The following is a 27,520-nucleotide window of genomic DNA, read 5'->3' on the forward strand; positions in this document are numbered from 1 at the left end:
GATTCAAAGCATACCGCTTCTCTTAATATAAAAAGCTATGGAATGGGTCAGACTCACATAGCTTCTGGTGCAGTCACCATAGTTCCGCCTCCTCTCTCTGTGCTCTTAAAGCCGCTTTAAGGCTATTGTGAGAAGCTAGACGGAGAACTTTAACTCACAGCCCCCACCCTTCCTCAAGCTCCTGCCGGTATTGCCTGTAAGTCCTCCCCACGTGGCGTCCCTCACTTCGCCGGCAGAGGCCGCTGTGAGGCCGGGCTCCCAGCGGCTGACGGGGCGGGACCACTCTTGCCCCCACGGCGAGCAGTCATATGACCACGGCACCGGGAGCGAAAGGGAGCAGCTGCAGCCGGCCCGAGGCGCGGTCGTGAGAAGTGGAACGAAGGCAGGCGGAGGAGTGAAACCGTACCCGGGTTGCTGCCGCCGCCATGCTGGCGTTGTTGTCCCGGTTGCTGGACTGGTTCCGGTCGCTGTTCTGGAAGGAGGAGATGGAATTGACGCTGGTGGGGCTGCAGTACTCGGGCAAGACCACCTTCGTCAACGTCATCGCGGTGAGAGCCTCCCGGGTGGCGCTGCTGGCCTCTCGTGGGACTCCCCCTTCCTGGGGGCTGTCTCTGTTTCGCCCCTTTCTTTCTTCGAACTCCCTTCCCCCTCCCGGCTCGGAGTCTAGCCCTCTATTTCTTTCCCTGTTTTTGCTGTGGACCCTCCGTTTAATGCACGCAACAGAGTCAAGTGGACCATGCTTTCCCCGTGACTCTTGATTCCTTGAAGCTGCAAGTTGCATATCTGGGGAAAAAATAATCCTTGCACATAAAATCACACGCAGCCTCTCGTTACCGTACGAAGCTTTCTATATTTTACGGGTCTTGCCCCCCACCCCGTTCAGTTTTTGTTCTTGTGGTGGTGGAACGTTAAGGCACGCATTCTTTATCTCCTGGAGGGGTACAATCCAGGGAACTCTTCTTTCCCTCTTAAATCCTTTAATTGTAGGTACAAGTTAGGCCTCTGTCAGATGTCTCTAGGATGGGTGGGGCTGGGACTTGAGAGATGGTCTCCTTATCCAGTCGCCGGCCTGAACATAAGCACGGAGTAGGGAGCTTTTTGAAGAAGGGAGGTTGATGTCCTCTTGGGTTGGGCAAGTCTTCACAGCAAGCACTTGTTGGGATGGGCACGCAAGGTCAGGAGCTTTGACTCCCCCTCCCAGCAGCACTTGTGATCCTGACTCCCGTTGTGGGTGTGGCCTTCCCCAAGATAACATTTTTGTATGTTTCCAGTGAGTTGTGAAAGCCTTGAGATGTGATGTCCTTGTGGGCCTGCCTTTTCTGTGCCCATCCTCTGAAGAACTGTGCCTTCTCTGTGTTACTAACCTTTAGGCAGTGGGTGCCACTAGTGCCACATCATGCATTTAGAGTATGATTCTGAGGTGTCTCCTGTGAAGTTAAGCAGCCTGGGAATCCTCTGTATTCCGTCTTGAAGAGTGGGGTGGAAATGTCCTTAAGTTATTCAACTACCACTTGGTTGCATATTTAAAATCCTTTTGCTTGCCTTTCCCAGATGAAGTTGGGGTATTGTTAGGAGAGGAGAGAATTTCTGTCTACTTCATCTTGGGTGAGGATGTAGATCCTGTAGGACAGCCGCTTTGGAAGTGGTAATGATTTCTGAGCAAATCCTGATCATGTTCCCAGTGAGTTCAAGGGCATTTACTTCCAAGGAAGTTTTCATAGGATTTCAAAGTTAATCTGGACCCCTGACACTATATTTCTTAGTACTAATGTTGTGCATTGAAGCACATCTATATATGGCAGGGATTCTAATTGTTTGAAGAAATAGTGAATTTGCGGAATGGGAATTGTTCTAAAATAATAAGAATTAATAGGACTTGATCAAAGAGACCAGGTTTGTATTGTTTGAATTTTCTGGTAGGTCAGAAGAACTTTTTGCTTAGTGCAGCAACAACAAAAGGATTGTGTCCAGGTTATGAAAATCCTTGTTTGTGATGACATGTGGCATGCTTACATTGTGAACCTACCTTCAGAACATGATTCTTCAGCTTAACCATTAACTTATATCTGCTAAAACTGGCTCAGCAAGGGCCTTTTTATTGTCTTTTGAAATTACACATTGAAGCACTGTAATAAATGCTATTCTTTCCTGACCTAGTATGTTTGTGTTATTTCACGATGTATAGTGCTGTCCACTAGATTAAAGCTGCAAACTTGGTGTCTGTCTGCAGGTACTGAGTAAACCAGTATTGTTGTGTTAGTACACTTTAGATCGGGGTGTCAAACTCATTTGTTATGAGGGCCAGATCTGACATAAATGAGACCTTGTTGGGCTGGGCCGTGTGTGTCATAAAATGTAATGCCAGGTAGTGGAGACACAAACTTTATAAAGGACACAAACACAAATATTTTTTTAAAAAAATCCTTTAAATAAAACATGCTTAAAAGATTGGCACTCTTGCGATATTTTGTTTAACAGTCTGATAATTGAAGGAAGCAAGAGAGAGGGTGAAGGAAGCAGATGTGCTTGTAGGCCTGATAGGAGCCCTTGAGGGGGGGCTGATTTGGCCCCCAGGCTGCATGTTTGACACCCCTGCTTTAGATCTTTGAATACTTTTGTTAGGCTTACTGTTGCAGTGAGCTATTGCCGTCAGTGCTGTAGCTTTTAACCAGTAATTTGTTGTAAAGAGGCTTATTATGACTAAGATGCATATTATGGCCTAGCAGTACAGGTTCCTTGCAGGCCTGGGAAAATACTTCATGGTTTGTGCCGGCTTGCTAAGCCAGTTTCATATAACGAGTTTTGCCTTTCTTCTGAGAGCTTGCCTGGAAACATGGGGAATCTTAGGTGCTTCTCCAGTGTGAGCACTTAAAATTAAGAACAAGCAAGGATTAGTCTGCAGAACAAACTGTTCTTAAAGCATTGATGGGAAGTGTGTGGACGTTGATTTATGGGTGGCTGATATTTTCACAGTGGTACTCATGCTTGGCCATCAACAAGATCAATTTAAATCATTCACATTGCTAGAAAATATTGGCAAATGCTTTCACACTTCCCTTGTGTTTGTCAACTACAATTATACTTGTGTAGTTTGGTGATCAGTGCAATCCTAAGAACACTTTCCTGTGAGCAGTCTCTAATGAGTAAACTTGCTGTGGACTGAACTATATGTCCCTTAAGTGATCTGGGAGTTTTTGGATCTTTCCCTCAGTGAGACATTTGTGTTCTGATTCAGAAACTATATTGCAGTACTCTTTGTCCACATGGAGTGGGATATGAAATAGCTTTGCAATAGAAGGTGCAGGTACATCCTCAGCTTAAAGTGCATGAGTATGAGCTGCCATGTGTTGGCTCTTTACAGAGGACATTATATGCATTGTGATTAATGACCGTTGAAGGGAAACAGACATGAGGATGCTGGCCCCACCCTTAACCATAATTGCTGGTTTGTGAGCACAGAAGCCCTTTACACATGGTGTTATGTGCACAAAAGGGGCGTGGTTGCAAGCAGACTGGTCCCTCCTCCCTCCCACATGTCATCATATGAGAATGGAGTATGGGGGGATAGAGGGTAGAAGTGTTCCCTCTGAATTAGTGTGAGCTAGCTCATAGTTTTTTAGCCTTGGCTCACACAGTTTTTTTAGCCTTGGCGCGCACAGTTTTGTCATAACTCAGGAAGGATAGCCCCAGAGCAAATTAATTAATGCAGTAGCCAAATCAATTGCTTGCAACTTTAATGCCAGTAGCTCATGAAGTAGAATTTTTGCTCATAAGACTCCAGAACATTGGAAAATGCCTTCCTTGTATCAGGGATGTTGGGAAAAAAGCAGTATTTCTGATCACAAGGAAGGATTTTGTACATGCATGGACTTCGTGTTCACAAGCAGGCAGTCATGTGAGGCCACCAGACTTTTCCTGTTTCTCCTTGACATCAGTTGCTTTCTCCCCTTATAACGTCATTTGTAACACTAGAAAAGAGCAAGAGTCCGGTAGTGCCTTAAAGAATAACAAAATTTGTGGCAGGGTATGAGCTTTTGTGAGTCTTTAAGATGCTGATGGACTCTTGCTCTTTTCTACTGCAACAGACATGGCTACCGATTTTGATCTAATGTCATTTGTGGACGCTCACAAGATAGGGGGGTCACTGGGAGATAGCAGGCTAACATATGGCCTAATTGTTGATGAGATTCTTGCTGAGAAAGCTGTCCATAATGGACCAATATTCTTAAGTGAGAATCCATTCTCAAGCTCGCATGTATTGGATTATAGTTATGCCTTAGTTGTTAAGAGACCGTAAAAAGCTTCTAGTTGAAGAAAATCCATACAAGACTCAAGTTAGGTTAACTCTTGTTTGATTAGACTGCACATCATTCAAAGAATTGAATGCCACTGTTGGAGTACATGAGGAGTAGCCTGCTAGGGTGGGCTGTTAGTTGTAAAAGGCTGATTGTGTTCTTGAGTGCTACAACAAGGTGCTGCAAACAATCATATTTGTTTTGAAAAATACTAAACGCACAAAATGATGAGGGTGACAAATCTTTCTGAGCTTCTTAAAATTCTGTGTACTGTTTCTCTTTCAGAGTACATCTCTTTGCTGATTTAATAAACTACTTGATTGTGAATCTTAATTTATATAAGAAACATATTATCACCTGGCATTGTTAAGCTGAACATTTTTATTTTGGACAGTTCATATTCAGGTGATTGTGAAGGAGACTCTGTAGTGTTGCTCTTTCTGTAAATTAAACAGCCTGTAAAATTCTCAGCTAATTTAGCAGAAATTAGTATTCTGGAATGTCATACCCTGTTCTGGGATGACATTAGCTAGAATGATACATCTCAAAGCATTATTTTTCCAAAATTCTCCTGGGAACTAGTCTCAGAGGTTAGGCACCCCAGGGATCACCTGTCACTTTTCAGACCATGATTAATAAAATTCAGGTATTTTATCCTGCTTTTCTCCTCAGAGCTTGGAGCAGATTACAAAATACAATAATTAGAAAGAACTACACCTTGGGCACTACAGGCTCTTGGGTGTTTGCCCTTTTGGCTTCCACCTCTGGCTGCTCCTAGACTATTAATATTGCAATAGGTAGGAAGGTGGAAGTTGGGCTTGATCCACTCCAGCTGGCAGTTGTGTTCCCAAGAATTCTGCTCTGGCTGATTAAGGGAAGATAGACTTCTTATTTTGGAAGTAGCAGCTTGTGAGCAAATATAATGGTGTCAGGCAAGTAAAAAGAAATAAGCAGGTAGCGCTGATTGGCTTTCAGCTACCAAACTCAGTTTGTACTACCTTTGTTGGTGTTCTTTGAACATTCTTGTGCTGTCAAGGAAGCTTGATCTCTTATTTAGAATTAGCATATGTGCAGGAGGGTATTACGCAGGAATTGGAAGCAAAATTAGTTAAACTTAGAATGAGGGGAACAGTAGAGGTTCTCATGTTAGAAGGAAGGAGGTGGAGAGGAGGAGTGGTTCTGCCATGAGGTAATGTGGGCCTACGACTGTCCTTGCATATTTGTAAGACTGAAATAGTATCTTCTGCAATTTCATTGGTTAGATTCAGATGGGTAGCTGTATTGGTCTGAAGCAGTAGAACAAATTTTGAGTCTGGTGGCACCTTTAAGGCCAGTGAAGATTTATTCAAGATATATAAGCTTTTGTGTGCATGCACACTTCTTTAGATGCATTAGCATGAATGGACATGAAAGCTTATACCTTGGATAAAATTTTGTTGGTCTTAAAGGTGCCACTGGACTCAAATTTCAGTGGTTTTCAGCATTAAAACAGCATTAAATTGTATCAGTTCTCCAATGTGTATATCCAGTGTATCAAGTAGCTTCTGATTAGTGGCAGCCTGATGAATTAATGACCAAAATGTCCTATTGTTAATAACCTTGCTCAGATTGGAACCTGAGGGCCATGGCTTCCTTGATTGAGTCAGTTCATCTCTTGTTGGGTCTTAGTCTTTAACTGTTACCTTCAACTTTTTAAAGTGCTATTGTCTTTTCCAAGTAAATCTTATCTTCTCATAATGTACCAAAGTAGCCTCAGTGTAGTCATTTTAGCTTTGTGGGACAGTTGAGGCTTGATGTGATCTAGAACCACTTATTTGTCTTTTTGGTGGCCCATGGTATCTTTAACATTCTCTTCCAACACCACAATTCAAATCCATCAACTTTCTTCCCCTCAGCTTTCTTTATTGACCAGTTTTCACACCCATACATAATAATGGGGAATACTGTGGAATAAATTATCTTGGTCTTAGTCACTAGCAATACATCCTTACGCTTAATCTTTCCTATCTCCTTTATGGCTGCCCTTCTCATTCTCCTTTGATTGCAGTCTCATTTTTGGTTGGTGATGGAGCCAAGGAATAGAAAATCTTTCACAATTTCAGTTTTTTATCATGATTTTTTTCATCACCATAAGGTTATGTAGTTCCCCAGTTGTCCTTGATATTCAGCTGTAATCCTGCTTTGATAGTGTCTGATAGAGGTCGCATATCAAAACAGACGACACAGCACACCCATTTCTTTTAAACCCAACCATAACTTTTCATAATCCGCACAGTCAAAACCCATCTATGAAGAACATGTTGATTCCCCCCCCCTGAAATTCTCTCATATGCTTCAGTAACCAATGTAAATTTGCTATATGATTTTTAGTGGCTCTTCCCTTTTCTGAATTCAGCTTGAAGATCTGGCATTTCTCATTCCATATATGGTAAACAGTTGTAAGATTTTGGGCATTGTTTTACTTATGGGAGAACTTAATGCAATGGTCTGATAGTAGGGATGGACATGAACCAGGAAAATGTGGTTTGGTTTGTGGTGTACCCAGTTGGCAAACTGCAAACCATCATGAACTTCTAGCTGTCAAACTGATTTGGTTCATGATGTGGTAAAATGGTCCCCTGGCACACTAGAGGCATTAAACTCACATGGAATATCTAGCTAACTCTCCTCTACCTGGTCTCCAAGCTTGGTGAGAATTGGATTTTTGGGGTCTAAATGATGACCCACCAAAGAAGGTGCCCCCAGGAAAGTGCTTTTTGAGGAAATGACAGACAAAGATTCAGGAGTGTATAAAATGGACTCTGTGCAAGATAGGGACACTAAACTCGCAGGGGATCTCCAACTGACAAGATCTGCTCTTCAAGTTCCTCCACCCTGTTGCTTTGAAGTTGACATTTTGATTGAGCAGAGATAGTCTGTCTGGAAATGTGTCAGTTGATGCACTGACAGCAACAGCTTGAAAGTTTGTGGAAAGTTCATGCTGGTTGACCTGTCATAAACTTCAGTTCCAAACTGGCCACATTTTGTAATTAACATTTCATAAACTGGCTCATGCCCATCCCTATCCTATAGTTGCTGAAATTTTTTGATGTCTCCTTTTTTTAGAACAGAAATGTAGATGGTGTTTCCAGTCCGTAGGCCATTGTTTTGTTTTCCATATTAGTGTATTCTTAAGATTTTGATGGGCTCTGTTTCTGTGGCTTGGAATAACTTTATTGATATCCCGTCTACTCCTAGTGTTTTGTTTCTCTCAGTTGCTGTAAGTGCAGCTTTCACTTCTAAAACTATAGTTATAGTGCTGTATAATATAGTTCTACATGCTATGGTCCTAGTATTGCATTATTAACTGCATTTTTGGGAAAGGAAGAACCATGGAACTCAGTAAGGCTTGTTTCTGCATAGGCAGTCAAATCTTTCACTACTTGTTTGTTATAGTGGAAGGTTTTATCACTGTATGGAGTAAGTTCTTGCCTCATCATTAGTTAAACTTGGATCATGACTTGTTTTCTCTGATAGCATGACTCATTGAAGATGATATAATGAAGTTGTCGTCTGGATGCTGATGCAAGATGCTACCCCATCTATCCAAACTGGGAATATTTTAAGATTGCCAGTATTTCACTAAACAAAATCTTTTCTGTTTGTACAAAACAACTAAAAATACATCTATACCCAATGATGAAGGACAGAAAAACTTCCTGATATACCAGCCTTTCATTATAATTTTGTGACACAATGAATCTTCTGAAATAGAAAATTTCCAGAGGAAAAATAAAACATCAGAAAATTTTAGACTTTTCTTCGCATGACAAAAAGTAGGGGATGCTGCATTAAACTCTATGCAGGCTGTACAATTTTACTGAATGTGGTGGTATTGCTTGGAGCTGTCAGAGTTTGTTGAAGATTTCCATGCTGTGTTTTGCCTTAATCTTGTATCCAAGGTGGTTAGGTACATATTCTAAAGTCTTGTTCTTGGTCATAGAACAACAATATCACCATGCAACATACTGAAATACAGTTTAGTATTGTTTATCAGTACTTTATACTGACTAGCCACAAGCTTCTGTAATACAGCATATTTTTAACTGTGACCTCAACAAGTTGTAGGCTCAGAATTCTTCACTTCAGTTTTCAGTTCTGAAACTTGCTTTCATCCAAAATGGTGGAAAAAATCATATGAAATGAGTTCAGCTTCAGGCTTGTATGACTTCAAGAGAATAGGGGAAAATTGCACTGTGATTTGTAGGAAAACTTTGGCTAATCAGAAACTCTTCAGAAGACTATTTATGTCCATCTCATCTTCTCTGAACGGAAAGATATTTTTGATGGATCTCTCATGATTGTTGAAAACAAACACTAGTGTGTTTGCCTTGGTCATTGAGCAGGCATGACTTGCCAGCATCACTATGACTCTGTAAGTAGCAGATTTTGATCAGCAGCCATGTTTCTAAACTGGAAGCACAAGAATCTTCACTTCAGAAGGCATGGGCACACCGACAAATTCCCAAGTGACGTGAAGGGCTAATTCAAACCTGTAGCTTCCATCACTGTAATCTGTGATGTACCAGTTCTTCTAGAGTTTGTAGCAAGCTGCTTCTTATAACTGAGGGAGCTGCCTTTACTTTCAGAGAGGTTCAGTCTTTGCAAGTACACATTTTGTAATTCTGTCCCATTTTAAATCTTAATCTCAAATTGTACCTGTCTGCAGGCAGTTCAGTGTGTGAAAGGCTGTGGGTGGATTCAACTGGTGAATAGTGGAGCCAGGTTGGGCGGCGGCAGCAGCAACCTGTATGGACAGTGAGGCTTCAACTCAAGTAGCTTGTACAACTAACTGAAATGTAGTCTGACCAGGAGGTGGCTGTTTGCAGTTACACCAGTTTTGTGTGTAATATGTTGAATCATTCATAGGACTAGTCACATGCTAAGGATATTCTTTTTTGCTGATTTTATTGCCTGCCTTGCTACTAAAGTTTTCATACCTTTTCAGAGAGGGGAGGGAGAAAAAAACCCTCATGTGTAAAGCAGATTGCCAGGAAATGCTGTTGCCCCAACAGTGGTCACTTCAGTGTTAGCCAGTCTGGTGAACTGACCTCTCAGGGTTTCATTTTTACATTCAGCTGTGGGCAACATTAGCTCTGATCTAATTGAATGCACTGAGATGACTTCTGTTCTTGAGATCAACTATCTAGGGACAATGCATAATCCATAATTTATCTAGAAAATATATATGCCACCTCTCCAGAGATGATGTGGAGGTTAACATCTAGGCACCTCTTAGGGTCTTTGCAGAACCCTTATGCTGCTCAGAGAAGCTTAATGTGTTAATGTCAGAACTTCCACTAAGGCTGTTGGAATAAGTATCTGTTGCAAGAGTTTAAATAGCTGCTATTACAAAATAGTGAATTGAGCAAGAGAACTGTTCTTCTGGCAGTGCAGCAGTTATCAGTGTGGGAAATTAGAGTGCTCGGTAACGCTTTGCAAATGTCTTCTTCCAGTGATGTCCTGCTGGATAAGCACTTTACTCTTACGTTGGGTCATGTGCTAGAATACCGTAATCCTTAACTATCAACCAGACAACTTGCAGAAACTTCTGCAGTTTATGCTTTGTATATTGGCACTTATGGAGCTCATCCTTATGATGGTGGTAGCTGGAAGCAGAATGGAAGCAAGCAAGCCACACAGCATTTAATATATCACTATGTTCTCCTCCCCACCTAGAACCACCACCCCCAGAAGAAATTCCCATTACTTTAGGCAAAATCCTGCCATAGGTTTAAATTGTAAATAAATCCTATTCTCAAAGATTCTGCCGGGGGAGGGGGGGAGAAGGGGGTTTGGTTCACTTTGGCTTACTGCCTAATTTCCTGTTCTCAGTTCCCTTATCTTTTAGAAGTGTTATAATGCTATAATGAAACAATATGAACAGATACTTATCAATTGATTGCTCCATGGTAAAGAACAAGAAGTAATGAAAGTGGGAACATAAGGAAAGGATAAGAATGTCTTTGGGCAGTACCTTCAGAAAACTAAGTTATCCCTTTTGGCTGTCCATATTGGATAACTAAACTTGCATTTTATGTCAATAGCCACAAATCAAGTCTAATTTATGGAAGATAACAGGGAAAACACAAGAATATAATAGGTTTGCTGTGACATATTTTAGATTCTATTTAAGTGAAGTAAACAAGTCCTGACAGTTACAGGCTAAACAACCAATATGAAAACATTCTTCATTGCACTTATCTTTTATGTAAGTTTTTATTATCTAGGTAGGTGTACTATGAACAATGTTATAGTGGCGGTAGTGTTAGACTTGAGCAGACTAGAGCTGAAATCCTGTTCATCTAGGAAAGTGACTACGTAGTGTAATCTCTCTACCTAATGTTCATTGCAGGAAATACATGAACCTCAATAAATCTAGATTCCTGGAGAAAAGGTAATAATATCCAAGAGTTCTCAATGATAGCTATACATGCATAAGAGAACAAATTCTGTGTCCTATGTAAAGGTCAGATAACTTTCTACAGGATTATATATGTTCACAATGCATGCCAAACAGTCACAAAGTAAATGCTAATCTTTTTAGTAGACTCTTTGTTTTTATGCTGGGTCATTTGTGCTGTGGTTAAATTAGAGTGTTTTTTTAAAAAGTGTACTATGTATTTGGTAGGAACTTATTCAGTAACTAGGGGAGGGACGGTGGCTCAGTGGTATCCCTGGCATCTCCAACTAAAAAGGGTCCAGGCAAATAGGTGTGAAAAAACTCAGCTTGAGACCCTGGAGAGAAGCTGCCAATCTGAGTAGACAATACTGACTTGGATGGACCCAGGGTCTGATTCAGTATAAGGCAACTTCATATATGTTCATAAGGAATTACAATATCTGAAAGGGTCTGTTGTAGAGAAGTATATTGCAAAACAAAAGTATAATCCTACCTATTTTTTTGGGGGGGGTGCCTCATGGCTCTTTTTTTCTGCGGGAAATGCTGTGGAATTGAGTTGTGCAAACTTCTCAAAAAACGTTTAAAAGTTCATGAGGAATATATGTGTGTTTCTCCTTCATATCTCTCTTGAGAGTTCCAGCCCCTCCCCTTTTTTAGGGAAAAAGCCCTGCTCCAAAGTAAGGCAAGTACAACTTTGGTTTCTTGTAAACAGAACTGTGACACTTGTAGCCATATATAATCATCATAATTGCTGAGGTAACCTTCATTCAAATTATGCAGAGGGAGCAGGTCTCTGCTCATTTTTCTGGATGTGTCACAAAATAAATTGTCAGATCTTTCTTAATCACCTGGAAATGATGCTATGTGGTCCGACTCCTTCCCAGCAGACTGGCGTTACATGGTAGCAGTGACTTTCACTCTGTCATGTGGCAGAGGGTCTTCTCCTCCTCCTCCTGTCAAGTCACAGCTGATTTATGGCAGCCCCATGGGGTTTCAAAGCAAGAGATGCTGAGAGGTGAATTGTAGAGTTGGAAGGGACCTCCAGGGTCATCTAGTCCAACCCCTTGCACAATGCAGGACATTCACAAATACATCCCCCTTCCACTCCCCTAGTGACTGACTCCTGTTCCATGCCCAGAAGATGGCAAAAAAAATACCCTCCAGGATCTTTGGCTAAACTGATCTGGAGAAAAATTGCTTCCTGACCCCAAAATGTTACTCAGCATTTCCCTGGGCACGTATGAAAGGCAGCTTAGCATTGCCTGCCTCTGAAACAGCATTCTCCAAGAATTATATGATTCAGTTTGGGGTATGTCTGCTACAACACTTAGATGCTCAGCTTGGGGGTGGTGTACAATACTGCAGATTGTGGCACTTCAGTGTGGCTCAACAGCCCTAATGTCCACAATTTGATGTCCAATGTAATACAACAATGAGCACAATCAGTGGATGTATTAAACCCACTCTGACCTATTGGCTACCTGCATTGTGCCACATTGCTCTCCCACATCTCCAAAGACAAGACGCTTTTCTTCGTGAATATTGAAAACAGAGTTACCTGGCTGTCCAGACTTAAGATCCCGACACCCAACAGTAGGATCAGCACAAATCCTGGAATCACAGCATTTTAGTCTAGGTATCCATAATCTGATAAACAAAGAGAGGCCCTTAAAATTTGACTTGCCATGTAAAGTACAGAAGATGTTTGGCAGTTGTGTAGACCTCTTGTTTAAATGGGGCAAAATTCCAGGACCCAAATATGATTGTGGTACAGCCCGCCAAATTATTTTCCATCTGTCACAGGAATCATGCCTTCCTGGAAGATGTAATAGAGCTCTGATCTCTCCCCGATTGAGTGGGTTGAAAATTTCGATATTAGTATTTAGGGGGATTTCCCAGTTGGTCTGCAATACCTGTTGTATCAGCTTGGTTCCATATTTTATATTATATGCTTCCTTTGCCATATGACAAATAGATGAAGAAGAGATTGGATTTATACTCTGCCCTTCACTTGGAATCTCAGTGGTTTACAGTCTCTTTTCACTTCCCACAACAGGCACCCTGTGAGGTAGGTGGCGCTGAGAGAGCTGTGACAGAAACTGCTTTTGAGAGGAACAGCTCTGAGAGAGTTATGAGTTACCAAGGTCACCCAGCAGCTGCATGTGGAGGAGTGGAGAATAAAACCTGATTCTCCCGGATAAGAGCCTACACACTTAACCACCACTACACCAAATAATAGACAGACTGCTCCACACTTGCTTGCCATATTCATGGTTTCATTTATTCTTTTATGTAGTCAACCAGTAGGAGCAGCCCAATCTCTGCATGCCTAAGCAGTTATGGGTCGGATAAGTGCTGAAAAACTGAAGCCTAATCCACAGCAGAGCAAGATTTATGATAGACTAGTCTAAAATTGGAGAACTGCCAGTTTTACATATCCAGAATGGGGTTATATTATCATTAACATGCAAGAAATGTGGCTCAGAACTTTTCCTGAACTTTGCCTTGTCACTGACTCTCAGGTTGCTGTGATGGTCAGAAGTACTTCATTTAGCTGGTGAGCTAACAGTGAGCAGTTTTCTGGGAGAAATTTGCACTCAGTCATACATGCTGTGTTAACTTTTTGTATTGATTATTGAAACATTTTCTACATGAAGTTGCTTTCTGGAGAGGACTGAGAAACAGCTAATAGAGAACGCTTAGCATTGCCTCCTGAGATGAATGATGGTATGGAGGCTTACAGATTGTTGTGGACAGAATGACTTGAGTTGTAGAGACTCTGAGTTAACTGAGGACTGTTCTATCTCTTTGTAGCAGTGGTTAAACTTAGTAAGACAAGCAAAGTGCATGTACGGTGGAGTGAAGGATGGGATGGAAAGCAGAAATCAAGGGAAATTAGGGAAATGGAAACTGATTCAGTCTACAAATGTGAACAATTTAAAATTTTGCTAGTCCTGTTTCTCTAAAGAGATATATAGGCTTAAAAAACTGCTATTAGCTCTAGAACTTCTGGAATAGATTTCCAATGCTGATAATAAAAGAATACGCTTAGACTAAGACTTTGCTTAGCACTACCCTGCCTTGTTTCAATCTTGGAAGTAGAGTTACGTGAGCTGAATGGTAGTTTTGTTTAACAAAGGAGATTGATAGTTTGGCACCAGTTGAAAGTGTATCTTAAACTGGATACATCTTGTAAATAGACCTTCATTTTGGCAAGTGTGAGCGAACTTGGTGAAAGAGAATTCATTTCAATAGAGGGATATTCCATCATAAGATTTAAAGCATGGCCTATACCAGGCCTATTCCTGCATCGCAGCTTGCTTTTGTACAGTCCCTCCAGCTTCCAGGGAAAGCCAGTACTCCTTTCCCTTGATTGCCTGAGGGCTCCTCCACCTTTGGAAGAGAGCCAGAGACAGAGATGGAGTTCAGTGGCACCTTTAAGACCAACACTGTTTTATTCTGGGTGCAAGCTTTTGTGTGCATACAAAGGGGCTGGGGAGGTGGGAGGGAAAGAAAGAGCCAGAGAGAGCATTCCAAAGAAAGAGAGAGAGAGCTTTAAGACCAACAGTGTTATTCCAGGTACACATTTGCGTGTATGTGCACACTTCTTCAGAATGAGAGGGAGAAAGAGCCAGAGAGAGAGAGCCCCCTGGTACTTGGAGAGATCCCCCTTTCTGATTCTAACAGATGGAGGGGAAAGAAACCTAAAAGCACAGCTTGTGCTCTTTATTAGTGGAAGGGAGCAGGAGTCCAGTAGCACCTTAATGACAAACAAAATTTGTGGCAGGGCAAGAATTTTCATGAGCTCACTTCTTCAGATATAGCTAGAATGCGAATCCATCTGTCCTTGTATCTTGGAGAGTGAAGTGATTTCAGACTCCAAATGACAATAGCAGGCAGTGGTAACGAGAAAAGAAACCTGGGTTTCAGTTCAGTCCAGGAAACTGCATTGTCTTGAGCTTCATTATAAGTTGCAATTCAGCAGTCTCTCTTTCTAACCTCCCTTTGAAATTCCATTGTAAGAGAATTGCTACACATAGATCAACAAGTGAATGTCCTGGAGGGTTAAAATGTTCTCCCACTGGTTTTTTGAATGTTGTGGTTTCTAATAGCAATAGAAAGAGTAAAAGTCCATTAGCACTTCAAAGACTAACAAAATTTGTGGTAGGATATGAGCTTTTGTGAGTCACTGCTCACTACTTCAGATTTACTTCCATTTATTCTTTGCATCCTCCTGTACCAGATTGAGACCTAGGTTTCCTGTCTCATTACCAATGCTGTTATCTCCTCACCTACTACCCCTCTGCATATCACAGCTAATCCATTCAAAGCTGCTTTTGCTGTTCAGCCTCTGAAATCATCTTTATAAAGTTTGTCTCCAGTACCTCGTGTTATATTTTATGGCACACATGACCCAGCCTGACAAAGTGACATTTATGTCAGATCTGGCCCTTGTAACAAATGAGTGCGACACCTCTGGCCTATACTATTTCTGTCTGTGCTTGCCAGTTCTGTAAGCTACTAGTTTCCCCAGCAACGTTGAACAACCTTTGCCAACTTTATTTCCTTCAAAGCATTGTGGTCTTGAAGTACTAGGTTTATCATAGTTTGGTAGCATACTTAATATGTTCCATCTGTTCTTCTTTAAACTCTGTGGAGGCAAGTTGGATGGAATTATTCTTGTAGTATATGCTTATTCTTCCTGAAAGCCTGGCTCTCACATCTGAAGCCTTTACTGAAGATCCATGTAGATGTTCTACTGCAAGTCTTGACCAAGTTTTTAAGATGTATGTAATATGTAAAGCTTAGCACTTGCAGTTAGCCTTTTGGAAATTCTGCTTTTCACCTTTCAAGTTTTGCACTGTGGAATTCCCCTGTAGTTTTTTGAGCATTTGCCTGAAATAAAGTTTTGAGTGCCATGTATTTGCAGTTGATGGTGCAGGTGCCGGACTGTTTCTCTCGTGTTCCACTTTGTTTTAATAGCACTAGCATGAAGAAGTCTTTTGATGTCTCATAGGATAGGTATATTATATTGCAGGAGAATAATGCATACCAGGTTGCACTTCCATAGCCCTATTTCCATTGCACCAATCCACAAGAGATTCGTTACTGTAACTGTGGTTCAGGGAGAACAGAACACAGTCTATGGTATTCCTCCTCTGCTGAAAAAAATGTTGAAATGTGGTCCATGATTCATGCTGTAGCACACTATATTGACACTTTAGAACTTGCGAAACATTCCCCAGTTCATCGGGTCTAGAGACATCTTGAAGCTGACTATCAAGCTGGATATGTGGAAATTGTGCAATTTGTGATGCTAGTATATTTTCGCATGCAAAGCTGTTCAGGTTCTTCCAGATGTTATCTTGTCACCTCAGGTACTTGGGAGGACTTCTTTTTGGGTTTGTACCCAGTTTCAAAAAGCTGAGGCATTTTTCTGACTTGGGTGGCTAGTGCAATTTCTTAACATGCTTGTTAGCTTATGACTCCTTGGGAGGGGTATGCTTGACTTTTGCTGTAATATTGGGGAGTGGAAATGCTTTCCATGCTTGCATCTTGAATTAAAAGTCAACAGGAATCTGCACAGGATTCAGCATGTGCCAATTACTCCTCTTGTGTCATACCTTTGATTTTCATTGTCTCACATACAATACTTCTTGGTATTCTACATTCAGATTTCTTTCAACTGTAAGAAGAAACATTGTTAGCTATTCTGCATTTTAAATAACTGTGGTGTAGCATTGCAGCCATCAAAAAGTGAACAGTAGGCATAGATGTGTGTTTTAAAATCCTGTGAAGCTTCTTGAGAGACCCAGTGCCTGTTGTCCTGCTGATGAGTATATTTTCTGTTTTCTTCTCAGTCAGGTCAGTTCAGTGAAGATATGATTCCTACAGTGGGCTTCAACATGCGGAAAGTTACGAAGGGTAACGTCACAATAAAGGTTGGTACAATTCAGTGCAAAGGCCGATTTGTTAAACTGCTGATATTGCTGTTTGGAATGCACATGAGCACAGGCTGAGGTTAGAAGGAATAAAGGAAAATCATCCCTCTTAAACCCACTTTTTTGTTAGTCCATATGTAATTTACATAGCTACACATTGCACACATCCATGATTTTTATTACTTGCTACAATTACAGAGAACATAGAATATCAAACTGCTTATTAAGCCTATCATGTACAGACTTGTACAATAATTCTGTAGTATGTCCCTTAACTGTTCACTTGGTGTCTTTTTAACAAAACTCCTTTGGGGTCAAGTCTGTTATAATTTAGAACTCCTCAGTCCTGTGCTGCAGATCGTACACTAAATAGAAAGTGAACAATATCTTTAATACTCCGTCTGCAAAGCACTTCATTTCTCCATGTTTCTCTCTGCGTCTGCGGTCCCTTCCAGCTCCTGGAGAGATCATTCCTAGGGACATGGGACTGCATAGCCAACCATATGCATTTGTAGGAACTGGAGTAAAGATGACACTGATGTCAAATTGGTTCTTGTTCTTTGACAAGTGCATAACTACTGAGAAAAGGGATCAGTTTCATTCCCTTATTCCTCCTGGTTCTAGCCTACCAGTGCTTACAGCTGTTCCTCAGCACAGATCCTGTGATCCAAGGAATGATCATCCCAGGGGTCAGTATGATCTGCAGGAAAGAAAAGGCACATTAGAGAGGTCTGTGTTCATTCACACACAGATGGCAGGATACTGCTGGGTAGATCTGTTTATCAGTTGTTGTGTTTATAGTTAAGGATTGTGCTCCTTTCAAGGACTTGAAAAGAAACCTTAGGGTGGCATTTGCTGGCCCCCAACTAATGGAAGAGGAGTGTCAGGGTAGCAGAGGAACAGCATCTGGTGTATCTTTTCTGCCTCCCAAAATTGGCTGCCGAGAGTAGGCTTGTTTAGTCCTTGCCACTTGTCAGGAATGTTGGGTATAAAGATGCTGTCATCACCATTGGTGTGGTATGTGTATGTAGCAGTATGTTTTTGGGCTGTAAAACTCAATACAGAAAACTAGTGACTCATCCAGGTCAGCTCATGATCTTCAGGAAGAGGTACTCCTGCTAACTAAATAACATTCAGGGGGCCTGTTGGCTTGGATTCTGTGGAACACTTTGGCAAACAGGAAGATTTAGGTCAGTGTAGTGCAATTCTATCCCTTCCCCCCAATGTTGCTCTTTCTCCTCCCCCACCCCCCAGCAGCATTTCAGGGGGCATTGGGACTGCAGCAGGAAGGGGGAGGTGAGAAAATTGTGCTGTGCTGATGGAAACCCTTCTGTTGGTGGAAATGATCTATGGGGTTTAAGGCGTTGAGACAGTTACAGATGTCAGCATCTTTGGATATGGATGTCCTGCTTTCTGTACAGTAAGAAGCAGAAGCTCAGCACAGGTTACTCTTGAAGTAGATCATTTTCAGATTTCATTTTCATTTTGTTATGCTTCTTAAATTTTAAATGGAGCTTCTCTCTTCCTCCCCTCACCCATATTTAAAAAGATCTGGGATATAGGAGGACAGCCACGTTTCCGAAGCATGTGGGAGCGCTACTGCAGAGGAGTTAATGCTATTGTGTAAGTATTTGTGGTTGCTTTTTATGCTGTGTTATAAAGCATCTAGGTTTTTTGGTGTTCCCCAGATATTTAATATACAGCTATATTCTATTCTTTGCCTGTTCAGGGATAAGCTTTCATTGCAAGCTATGCAGAACTAGGTTCTTCACCTTTTGCAGAGTTCAGTTATTACATTGATTTTTAGTCTCTAGAGAAGAAAAAACTCTGTTCTGTAAATTTGATCATAATGGCTTGGCTCCAGTATAGCATGAGGAGAAATGGGTGAAAGAAATGCCGTTATCTAATTTTCCCTTTCCTGCTGCATTCCACTGCATTCCTTGAAATGCTGTTCCCAGGAAGCATATACTGCGGAAGAGCTCTAGGGGTGCAGTGGACAGTTGAATTGGTGAAAACGCACCTTCTCCAGAAAAAAGACATTTCTGCCATGGTAGACAAGATATGGATTCAAATCCAATGTGTTCTGCAATCTCAGTTTTCCTAGAGACAAAACTGATATTTATAAGCAATATAAAATACAGAAGACTTGTCTGGGCTTGAATTCCGGCAGTAAATTTCCAGTTTTGGTACAATGTATCATAGCTGCAGCTGTGCCATTAAAATTCCTTGCTTGCCTATTTCAGGATTTTGACAAGGCTATTATCCATAACTAGGAATAAGGCCAGTGGTGGAGAAAAATAAAGTGGGCTCTAGGAGGCTCTGTGTGTGCCCCCCCCTGCTGTCTACTCACCCAAGTGAAGGCATTCATTCCCCCCTAATCTCTGCCATCTGGAGAGCAGTTGTAATTCTGAGTGATCTCCATCCCTCACCTGGAGATTGGCAGCAGTGGTTCCCCAGGAGGAAATAGCTGGATTGGAAGGTGGAGTCTATGGCATTGAAACTGTGTGAGGTCCCACCCCTCCTCAAATGCCACCCTCTCCAGGCAGCACCCCTTAAATCTCCAGGAATTTCCTAACCTGAAGTTGGCAACCCTATCTCCTTCCCTTTATGTGCCCCTCTTGACTTCAGCTTTTTATCACCTCCCCCCTCCCTACAGACTGTACATAGGAAAAGGACAGTTTTTCTCCACAGTGAGAGGAGGCAGAGAAGCTTACATCATTCTCCTCTACCCCCTTTGATCTGCCCCAGAAGGCTAGAAGTTTGTGACTGGTCCAAACTCACCCAGTCAGCTTCTGCAACAAGAACCTGTGTCTGACAGACTCCACTCTGAAGCCCTAACTCCTTTGCCCTCCTCAAACTCTGCCACAGAATTTCCAGGAATTTTCTGCAACCTGGAACTGGCAGCCTTAGTCAGGCGTGGCCCAGATGAGTTCTCCCTCAGAGGCCTTTAGAGATATCTTTCAGACCAACATTCTTTCTCTGATAATGTTGTTGTTAAGCAAAGGACTTCATATTCTCTCTGTCTCTCACTTTTCCTCCCTGTCTCTCTATATCTGGCCTGCTGGTACAGGACACCACTTTCCCCCCTCTGTGGCTGTTTCCCTTCCAGAGGAGGATAGGGAAGAGTCCTCAGCCAATCAAGAGAAAGCCTTCCCTCCTCCTCCCTCCTTTATCTACTAATGGACGGCCGACTTGACTACGTCCCAGAAAACCTGGACCTAGCATTGCAGGCCGTGGCAGGTTGGCTCAGGCTAAGTGGGCTGAAGTTGAATCCAACGAAGACAGAGGTCTTTTGCTTGGGCCGCGGTGCCCCGGGAAGGGAAATCCCCCTTCCGGTTTTTGACGGTGTGCTGCCGAAAGCGGCCCACAGGGTCAAGAGCTTGGGGGTTCTTCTGGAGCCTTCATTATCAGTGGAGGCACAGATAGTGGCCACTGCCAAGTCTACGTTCTTTCACCTTCGACGGGCGAAGCAGTTGGCCCCCTTCCTGGAGCGCCGGGACCTAGCAACGGTGATCCATACTACTGTCACCTCGAGACTGGACTACTGTAACGCCCTCTACATGGGGCTGCCCTTGTGCCAAACTCGGCGGCTGCAGCTGGTGCAGAACGGGGCGGCTAGGCTGCTGTTGGGGCTCCCAAGATGAGAGCACATACAGCCGGGTCCACGCGGACTGCACTAGCTGCCAGTGGTGTACCGAGTCCGTTACAAAGTGCTGGTTATCACCTTTAAAGCCCTATATGGCCGAGGACCTGCCTACTTGAGGGACCGTCTCTCCCCATATGAACCCCAGAGAGCGCTGAGGTCAGCTGGAAAGAACCAGCTGAATATCCCTGGGCCAAGGGAGGCCAGATTGAAGACCACCCGGGATCGGGCCTTCTCCATTGCAGCCCCACTGCTGTGGAATCAACTCCCGGAGGAGGTACGGGCCCTGCGATGTTTAGACCAATTCCGCAGGGCCTGTAAGACCTACCTCTTCAAAATAGCCTTCACCTAATACCGAGTCAAGAAAGTCTCGCTGGACATGTTTTAGCCACTGAATTTTATTAAAGACCTAAGTTATAGCACCACAATGTTAATTTTAATGTAAGTTGTTAATGATTTAATGATGATTTTATAATTGTAACTGTAATTACTATGTATGGTTTTATTGTATTTTATATTCGTATGCTGTGAGCCGCCCTGAGCCTGCTCTGGCGGGGAGGGCGGGATACAAATAAAAAGTATTAGTATTATTATTATTATAGCCAATCGTAAGAAGGCTTTCTCTATGGCTCTTTCCTTCCTCCTCTGTCCCTCATCTGCAAAACTGTGTGACAGGCAGCTTAGCCAGTGGGAGAGCAGGGAGAGCCAGCAACTGCCAGAACCAAGGTTGGTTGCCTTTTACTGACAGAATCAGCTTGGCTTGGCTGGCTAGCAACAGCCACTCGGGCAGGAGAGTGGAGTGGAGCCAACCAATGAGTTGTCCCTCAAAGGCCAAAAAAGGACTTGAAAGGGTCTTCCCCCACTGCCTTTTACTTAGAGAACCAAGGCTGGTTGCTTTTTACTGAGAGAAGCAAGATTAGTTGCCTAGCAGCAGCCACTGCCTAACAGTTTCTGCAGAGGGCCAGTCCTCATCTGTCCTGGGGCTAGCGGTAGATGGGGGAGATTAGAGTCAGCCAGTGCAATGCAAGAGCAGTTGATTGATGGTTTGATCGGCCAAAGGTTGATGCACAGTCCCAACCAATCAGGGTGCTCTGTTTTGCCCCCACCATAGGGGATTTATATATGATGATGATTCTTAGTCACTGCTTTTGAAGTTAATACTTGATTTGTAACTTGCTAAGGCCTGTTACAGCATACTGCATTTAGTTAGCCATCTCCTTGTAGCTGTATGTGGGTTCTGTTTCTCTGGCTAGGATTGGACAGGACTGTCATGTTACATACATGATTTGTACTCTAATTCCTTTTACAGGTATATGGTTGATGCTGCAGATCGTGAGAAAATAGAAGCATCTAGAAATGAGCTGCATAATTTACTAGACAAACCACAGCTACAAGGAATTCCTGTGAGTAGTAGAAATCTCATGTGACGATGACACACAAGGCTTACAAACAGGATGAAAGTTTGTAAATGTTACTTAGAAAGAGATGCAGCTTTGCATAGTCATTAGTCACACATGTGCCCCTTTCAGTGTCAAAGTGTAAGCTGCTAATGTGAGAAGCTGGGTTTTTTTTAACCCTCTGTGATGTGTTACATATGTTAGTTCTTAAGACAATGAGCTGGGTTGTTCTGGCCATTAGTGACTAAATACCAAAAGAGGAAGTTAAAACTGCTTGCTTGTACTTGGAACGACAAAGTCATGACATTTTTTATTTAAAGTATTTATTAGTTGCCTTTCTTCTTTCTGGAGCTCAAGGCAGGCTACAACATAGATAAAACATACAAAATAAAATATCTTAACTTAAAAAACCAAAATTTAAAATAATAGCTCAAGACTGCTAGCAAATTTAGTCAAATGTGATTCTACTTATGATGATGTGGCCTTGTTGTAGAACAGCTGGTCTTTCCTGTTTTTGCTGCACTGTGCAGCAAATTATCCCCTCTGTAGCTAAATAGAGATGAACAACATCCAGGTAGTTGTGTGTGTGTGTGGGGGGGGGGGGAAATCAGGGAGAGTGTACATAAATGTTCTATGTGCTAAAGCATAACTATCCTACTTTGATCTGTAGCAAAATTTCCAGAGGTTGCTACACCATATCTAGACAAGAAATATTGAAATGAAGTTCCTTTCTCTGACTCTCTTGATTGCAAGGAATTCATCAATGTCTTCTTTAAATACAATGTAAGCTGCTTTGATCATTCGGAGAGGCAAGATGCAATTAACTGTTTTCTTTTTTTAAGGTTCTAGTGCTTGGAAACAAGAGAGACCTTCCTAGTGCTTTGGATGAGAAGCAACTTATTGAAAAAATGTAAGTCATATGAACATATGAAGCTGCCTTATACTGAAGCAGACCCTTGGTCCATCAAAGTCAGTATTATCTACTCAGACTGGCAGTGGCTTTCCGGGGTCTCAAGCTGAGGTTTTTCATGCTTACTTGCCTGGACTCTTTTTAGCTGGAGATGCTGGGGATTGAACCTGGGACTTTCTGCTTACCAAGCAGATGCTCTACCACCGAGCCACTGTCCCTCCCCATGAAGCAGACATTCTTTAAGGTGCTCCATGCTGTTCCTTTCCACTTATAAAAGTTTATGTGGTTATAAATGTGATGTGGAACAGTGATACTCACTGCATGGCTTATCAACCAAGAAAGCCATATGACTGTTATATGCCCTGTGCACTACCCTACTAAATGTACACAATAAGATAGTTATTAATTTTAAACATGTAACTAATTGCTTAGCTACCATAGTGCCTCTGTGCATGTCTCGCTTCACCATTGTTCAGCCTTAGTCAGCCCTTGTCTATCTGGAGTGAAGTTTAGAGCTTCCATCTCTGCTGCCTTGCTCTCTCCTCAGCATGAGGCATAGCAGCTCAGAAGAGAGAATGAGACTGTCAAGGTGCCTGACGGTGCTGGATGACTGCAGAGACTGCAGAGTGGGATCGGGGCGGGGAGGAATGTGTTTGGAGAGGAAGGACTCTTTACTTACATCCCTACTATGGGACCCATAGGTCATGGAGGGTCTCATCTTACTCCTGTCATTATAGCAGCAGCTTAAGGTGGGAACCACAAGCCTTACTAGGTGATAGCCTTATTCTCTTTCTCTGGGATGTTGGTCGGGTGCATGTTGGTTGAACAGTGCTCAGAAGAGTCACATGTGGCTCCTTAGCTGCAGAGCTTTACTGCTGTAGAAAGTAGCTTGATTTGCGTTTTCTGGGAAGCATAGTGATTGCCTTTAATATGTATTATTATTTCACAGTGTGGCTAGCCAAACGATAACTGAAGCTTTACAAAAGGCTATTGTCGACTTGTTTATCTGCTACTTCTCTTCCAGGAACCTGGCTGCTATTCAAGACAGAGAAATTTGCTGCTACTCCATTTCCTGCAAAGAAAAGGACAATATAGGTAATTAACATGCTGAAACAGTAGTAGCAACTGGAAGCAGAAACTGGATACGTAGGTCACTGTTGCCAAGGATGTATGCATTTAACAACCACTTGCTAATATGAATTATAACATAATGTATATTTGACTTCTGCTTTGTACATTCTTTGTGATTTACACTGTCCTATTCTACACAAGTATAATACGGGAGAAATAGGCAGTGTTATTCACAACAGTTCTGAGCCCAAAATATTGTGATTGAGAGTAGTGCCTTTGTGGTGAGGCATGTTTCTCTTAGATTACAGCTAATTGGTGGGTGGCAAGTATCGGTTCCCCCTTGGCCTACAGCAACTGACTCAATCTGTGGAAGTTCTATGGGATAAAGGAGGTTTATGTTCTTACAGTTTCTAAGGTTGGGATCTACTTTGTACTTGCCAGTAGGTTTGATTTAAATCAGTGGGTTCTCCTTGTAAGTAGAGCCAATCCAAGGAAGTGCCCAGTGATTTATTACACATGAAGCTTGCCCCATACTGACTCTGGCTACTGGACCATTTAGTTCACTATTGTCTGCTCTGACTGGCAGCAGCACTCTAAGATCTCAAGAGCCTTTCAGATCATTTGATACTGCATGGGAGGTGTCAGCAAATGAATTTCTACATGCAAAAGAAGTACTGTGCCACCTCCCTTAAGGGGTGAGGTACCAACACATCCTCTACCCTCAGTCTTTTCCGCCACATTTCTTTAGCACATGTAAGTATTCTAGTTACCTAGCTGTGAATGAGCCAGTTTTATTTAGCGTACCCCATTATAAGGCTAAAAGTAGCAGTTCAGAGATGTGACAAACCCTGAAATACTGGGCGAGCCAAAATGGTTCAGATGAATTTGCTGACCTGTTTCTGAAGTGGAAAGAAGGGTATTATGGTCCTGTTTGCAACCCTTATGGGGCTTTGAAGGTCTTTGAAATGAATTTCCATCATGGTGAATCGGCCATCACAGTGAATCAGCCACTAGGAACACAAGTCTGTCACATGTAGGTTTTATGTACAACTGAAATTAATGGAGACATGATAGAATGTGGGGGAGGACATTTCCTTAAACTGCGTAGGTTTTAACCCAAAAAAGCATAAACAAACTGGTTCTTTTAAAACTTGTATTTTCACCTGCAGTAGTAGGTTATTTTAAGCCAACTGACCAATGTTGCTCTTTCCTAGATATCACACTTCAGTGGCTTATTCAGCACTCAAAGTCTAGAAGAAGCTGAAATCTTGCCGATAACTCCCCAGTTGGCCATAATTGCAATTGTCTACTCCCTCCATGATGAAACGTTACCCAGGATAGCCCTCCTGTATCCAAGGAATTGCCTTTTTTCACAGTTCATGCCTCATGTGCACTGCTGAAGACTTATATTCCTACTTCTGTCATAAAGAATTGCCTAGAGTTGTCATGAGTTGTGCAGACGTTTTTAAGTTCATCTAAACTGCGGCCGTGGGTGCTTTTTAAAAAAAAAAAAGGAGAGAAAGAAAGCAACCATTAAAAGCATATTTCTGCTCTGGTTGTCCTGAGCTAGATTTTTTTATATTTGATTTTCAGCAGACTTATTTAATTCTTGTATTTAGTGGCTCATTGAAGATGCTGACCATGAGGGTTTTAGCACCACTTCTGTGCTTAAAGCTTTTTCAAACACTGTTTAAATGGGGTATTTAACTTGTCTCTCAGATGCATGTGAAATGTATTGTAAAATGGTTTGCAATGGAGAGTGCCAGGCACTAGATATTAAATCACTAAATAATTTATGCTCTTTCAAACTGTATACTAGTCTCATCCCAATGAATTAGAAAAACCACACTCATATTTTGTATCTGCTGTTCATTGCTAATAAAATTTCTTAGCCCATATATAATGAAGGGGAATATGGAACAGAGTACCTAAAATAAAAGCTTTCAAAAGTTAGACACCAAAGTAGGTAAAACAGATTTTAAGCGCCTGTGGCTAGATTAACAATCCCACTTTGTTCTTGGAATGTTTTGCAAAGACTCTACAGCTGCATGACATTTGACTAACTGGTGATTGTTGGTGTCCCACTGATTCCCAGCACAAGAAATTCTGTATCACTGTCTGGTTTGTCCTTTCCTCTGTTCATGGAATAGCTTTGCACAATTGCACTTGGTGCTAGGAAACACCTAGGCTATTTGTGACAACTCTAGATCTGCCTTCTCTTTTGATGTGTAATCATGTGTAAAGTCCACAGGCTGTGAAATGCTAAATGGCATCCTGGACCTCAAGAGAATCAGTGAACTGATCTGTTTCTTGGTTAGCTTCTACAGTATAGAGATGTACGAACTGAAAACTGTAACAGTTCTCTTGTGCTTTTACCTTCTTGGCAGTGTCAATATTTAAAGGGACTGTTCTTAAGGCTGGTTTTGTTCATACAGTAATGTTAATGTACCCCACTGTGTGCATATAAATATATGGGATACCTGCTTGCGTTGCCTTTCACTGTGTGGTGTTTGTTTTTTTAAAACAGCACTTGCATGTACTCGACTGGAATGCTACACTTTTACAATCTTTGTTTAATACAGCTTCGATATACCTGGGGGTATGTTCATACTGTATGCCTGAAGTGTTCAGAGGGCAAGTTTGAAGTAGAAAGCCTTTCATATTGGCCCAGGTGCTTTATCTCTGTACCAAGTGTAGTGTGATTCCCCGTGCTACCTTTCATTTGTTGTGAAACACTTCTAATTTTGTACATGCATCTCCGTGTTACCCTTAAGGGCTTTTTGCTGGAAGTCAACAGATCCCACATTACAGTTGTATATGGGATGTCTGTACAAAGCTGTCACAGTTTTGTCAGATGCTGAGAGGTATGCAAGCTGGGATAATGAAGCAACTGTCAATCTATCCTAGAGTGTGTGGCAGCAAACATTACAACTGTTGTGTGCGAGTTCTTTTACCAAGTTACAGCAGCTTTGTCATTGGTATTGGACCAAGCTAACACACACACTTTGATTTATATTGCCATGGCCTTACTGTTCCATACCAATTACTGCACTATTGCATAAACACTATGCTGCCTCCACTTGCAAACCAAGCTTTGCATTTTAACTGCAGTGTGCTTCAATAAATCCTGTAATCTTGTTGGTGCTGTAGAGAAGGGTTAATAACTTGCTACTGTATCAGTTCACTGTGGACTTCTATACTTGCTAGAGCATCTCTGCTTATGCCTAAGATAAGAATGTTGAACTAGAACATGTCAGCCTTTCCTGTGGGAATCAAATTACTGTCTAGGTAATTGGCCTATTGCTGAACTTAATGTGTGTTTGAGGGGAAGGGGATATTCAGTGTATACTTCACTGCTTTCAGCATTTGACATTCAGAAACCACTACCAATTTTTTAACCTGTGCATTAATCTCTGCATGTTAACAACTTATACATTTACCAAACTTTGTAAATATGTGAATTTTTTTATTTGGGTGGATTGCATTTTGTTGGTTTGCTGCTCTTCAGCTTTATCCAATAAACTTACATTTTCAGGGTCATGTTGACATGTATGTAACTTGACTCTTCAAGGTCTGTTATGACTGCTTGTGCAAACTTTTGAAAGTTGCCAAGCCTCCTACTTGGTTTTGAGTTTCTTCTAATGAAACCTCAGTTGTTAGTGTCCATAGTGGCTAGAACATTGACTAACCCTCAAAGTTGTACTCTTTGCTCTATGAGGGGGTGGGGGGACAGGCCCTAAAGTTAGTGTCAAAAGTATCTAGCCTCATTCCTGTATTATACTTCTGTAATTGAAAATGATGAAATGTTGATCGTTGTTAG

General features: G+C 42.0%; 1 protein-coding gene across 1 annotated transcript; it reads left to right on the forward strand.

The window, feature by feature from the left end:
- Positions 1–233: 233 nt before the first annotated feature.
- ARL8B (ADP ribosylation factor like GTPase 8B) lies at positions 234–27,240 on the forward strand. Its single transcript, XM_060239594.1, has 7 exons — positions 234–548; positions 16,599–16,679; positions 18,229–18,302; positions 21,632–21,725; positions 22,562–22,629; positions 23,654–23,724; positions 24,915–27,240. Exons 1-7 carry the CDS (start codon positions 426–428, stop codon positions 24,962–24,964), a joined length of 561 nt encoding a protein of 186 aa, XP_060095577.1. The 5' UTR covers positions 234–425; the 3' UTR covers positions 24,965–27,240.
- The last annotated feature ends 280 nt before the right edge of the window (positions 27,241–27,520 follow it).

The sequence above is a fragment of the Heteronotia binoei genome, chromosome 5, assembly GCF_032191835.1.
Source record: "Heteronotia binoei isolate CCM8104 ecotype False Entrance Well chromosome 5, APGP_CSIRO_Hbin_v1, whole genome shotgun sequence".
In the NCBI taxonomy this organism is placed as follows: Eukaryota; Metazoa; Chordata; class Lepidosauria; order Squamata; family Gekkonidae; genus Heteronotia; species Heteronotia binoei.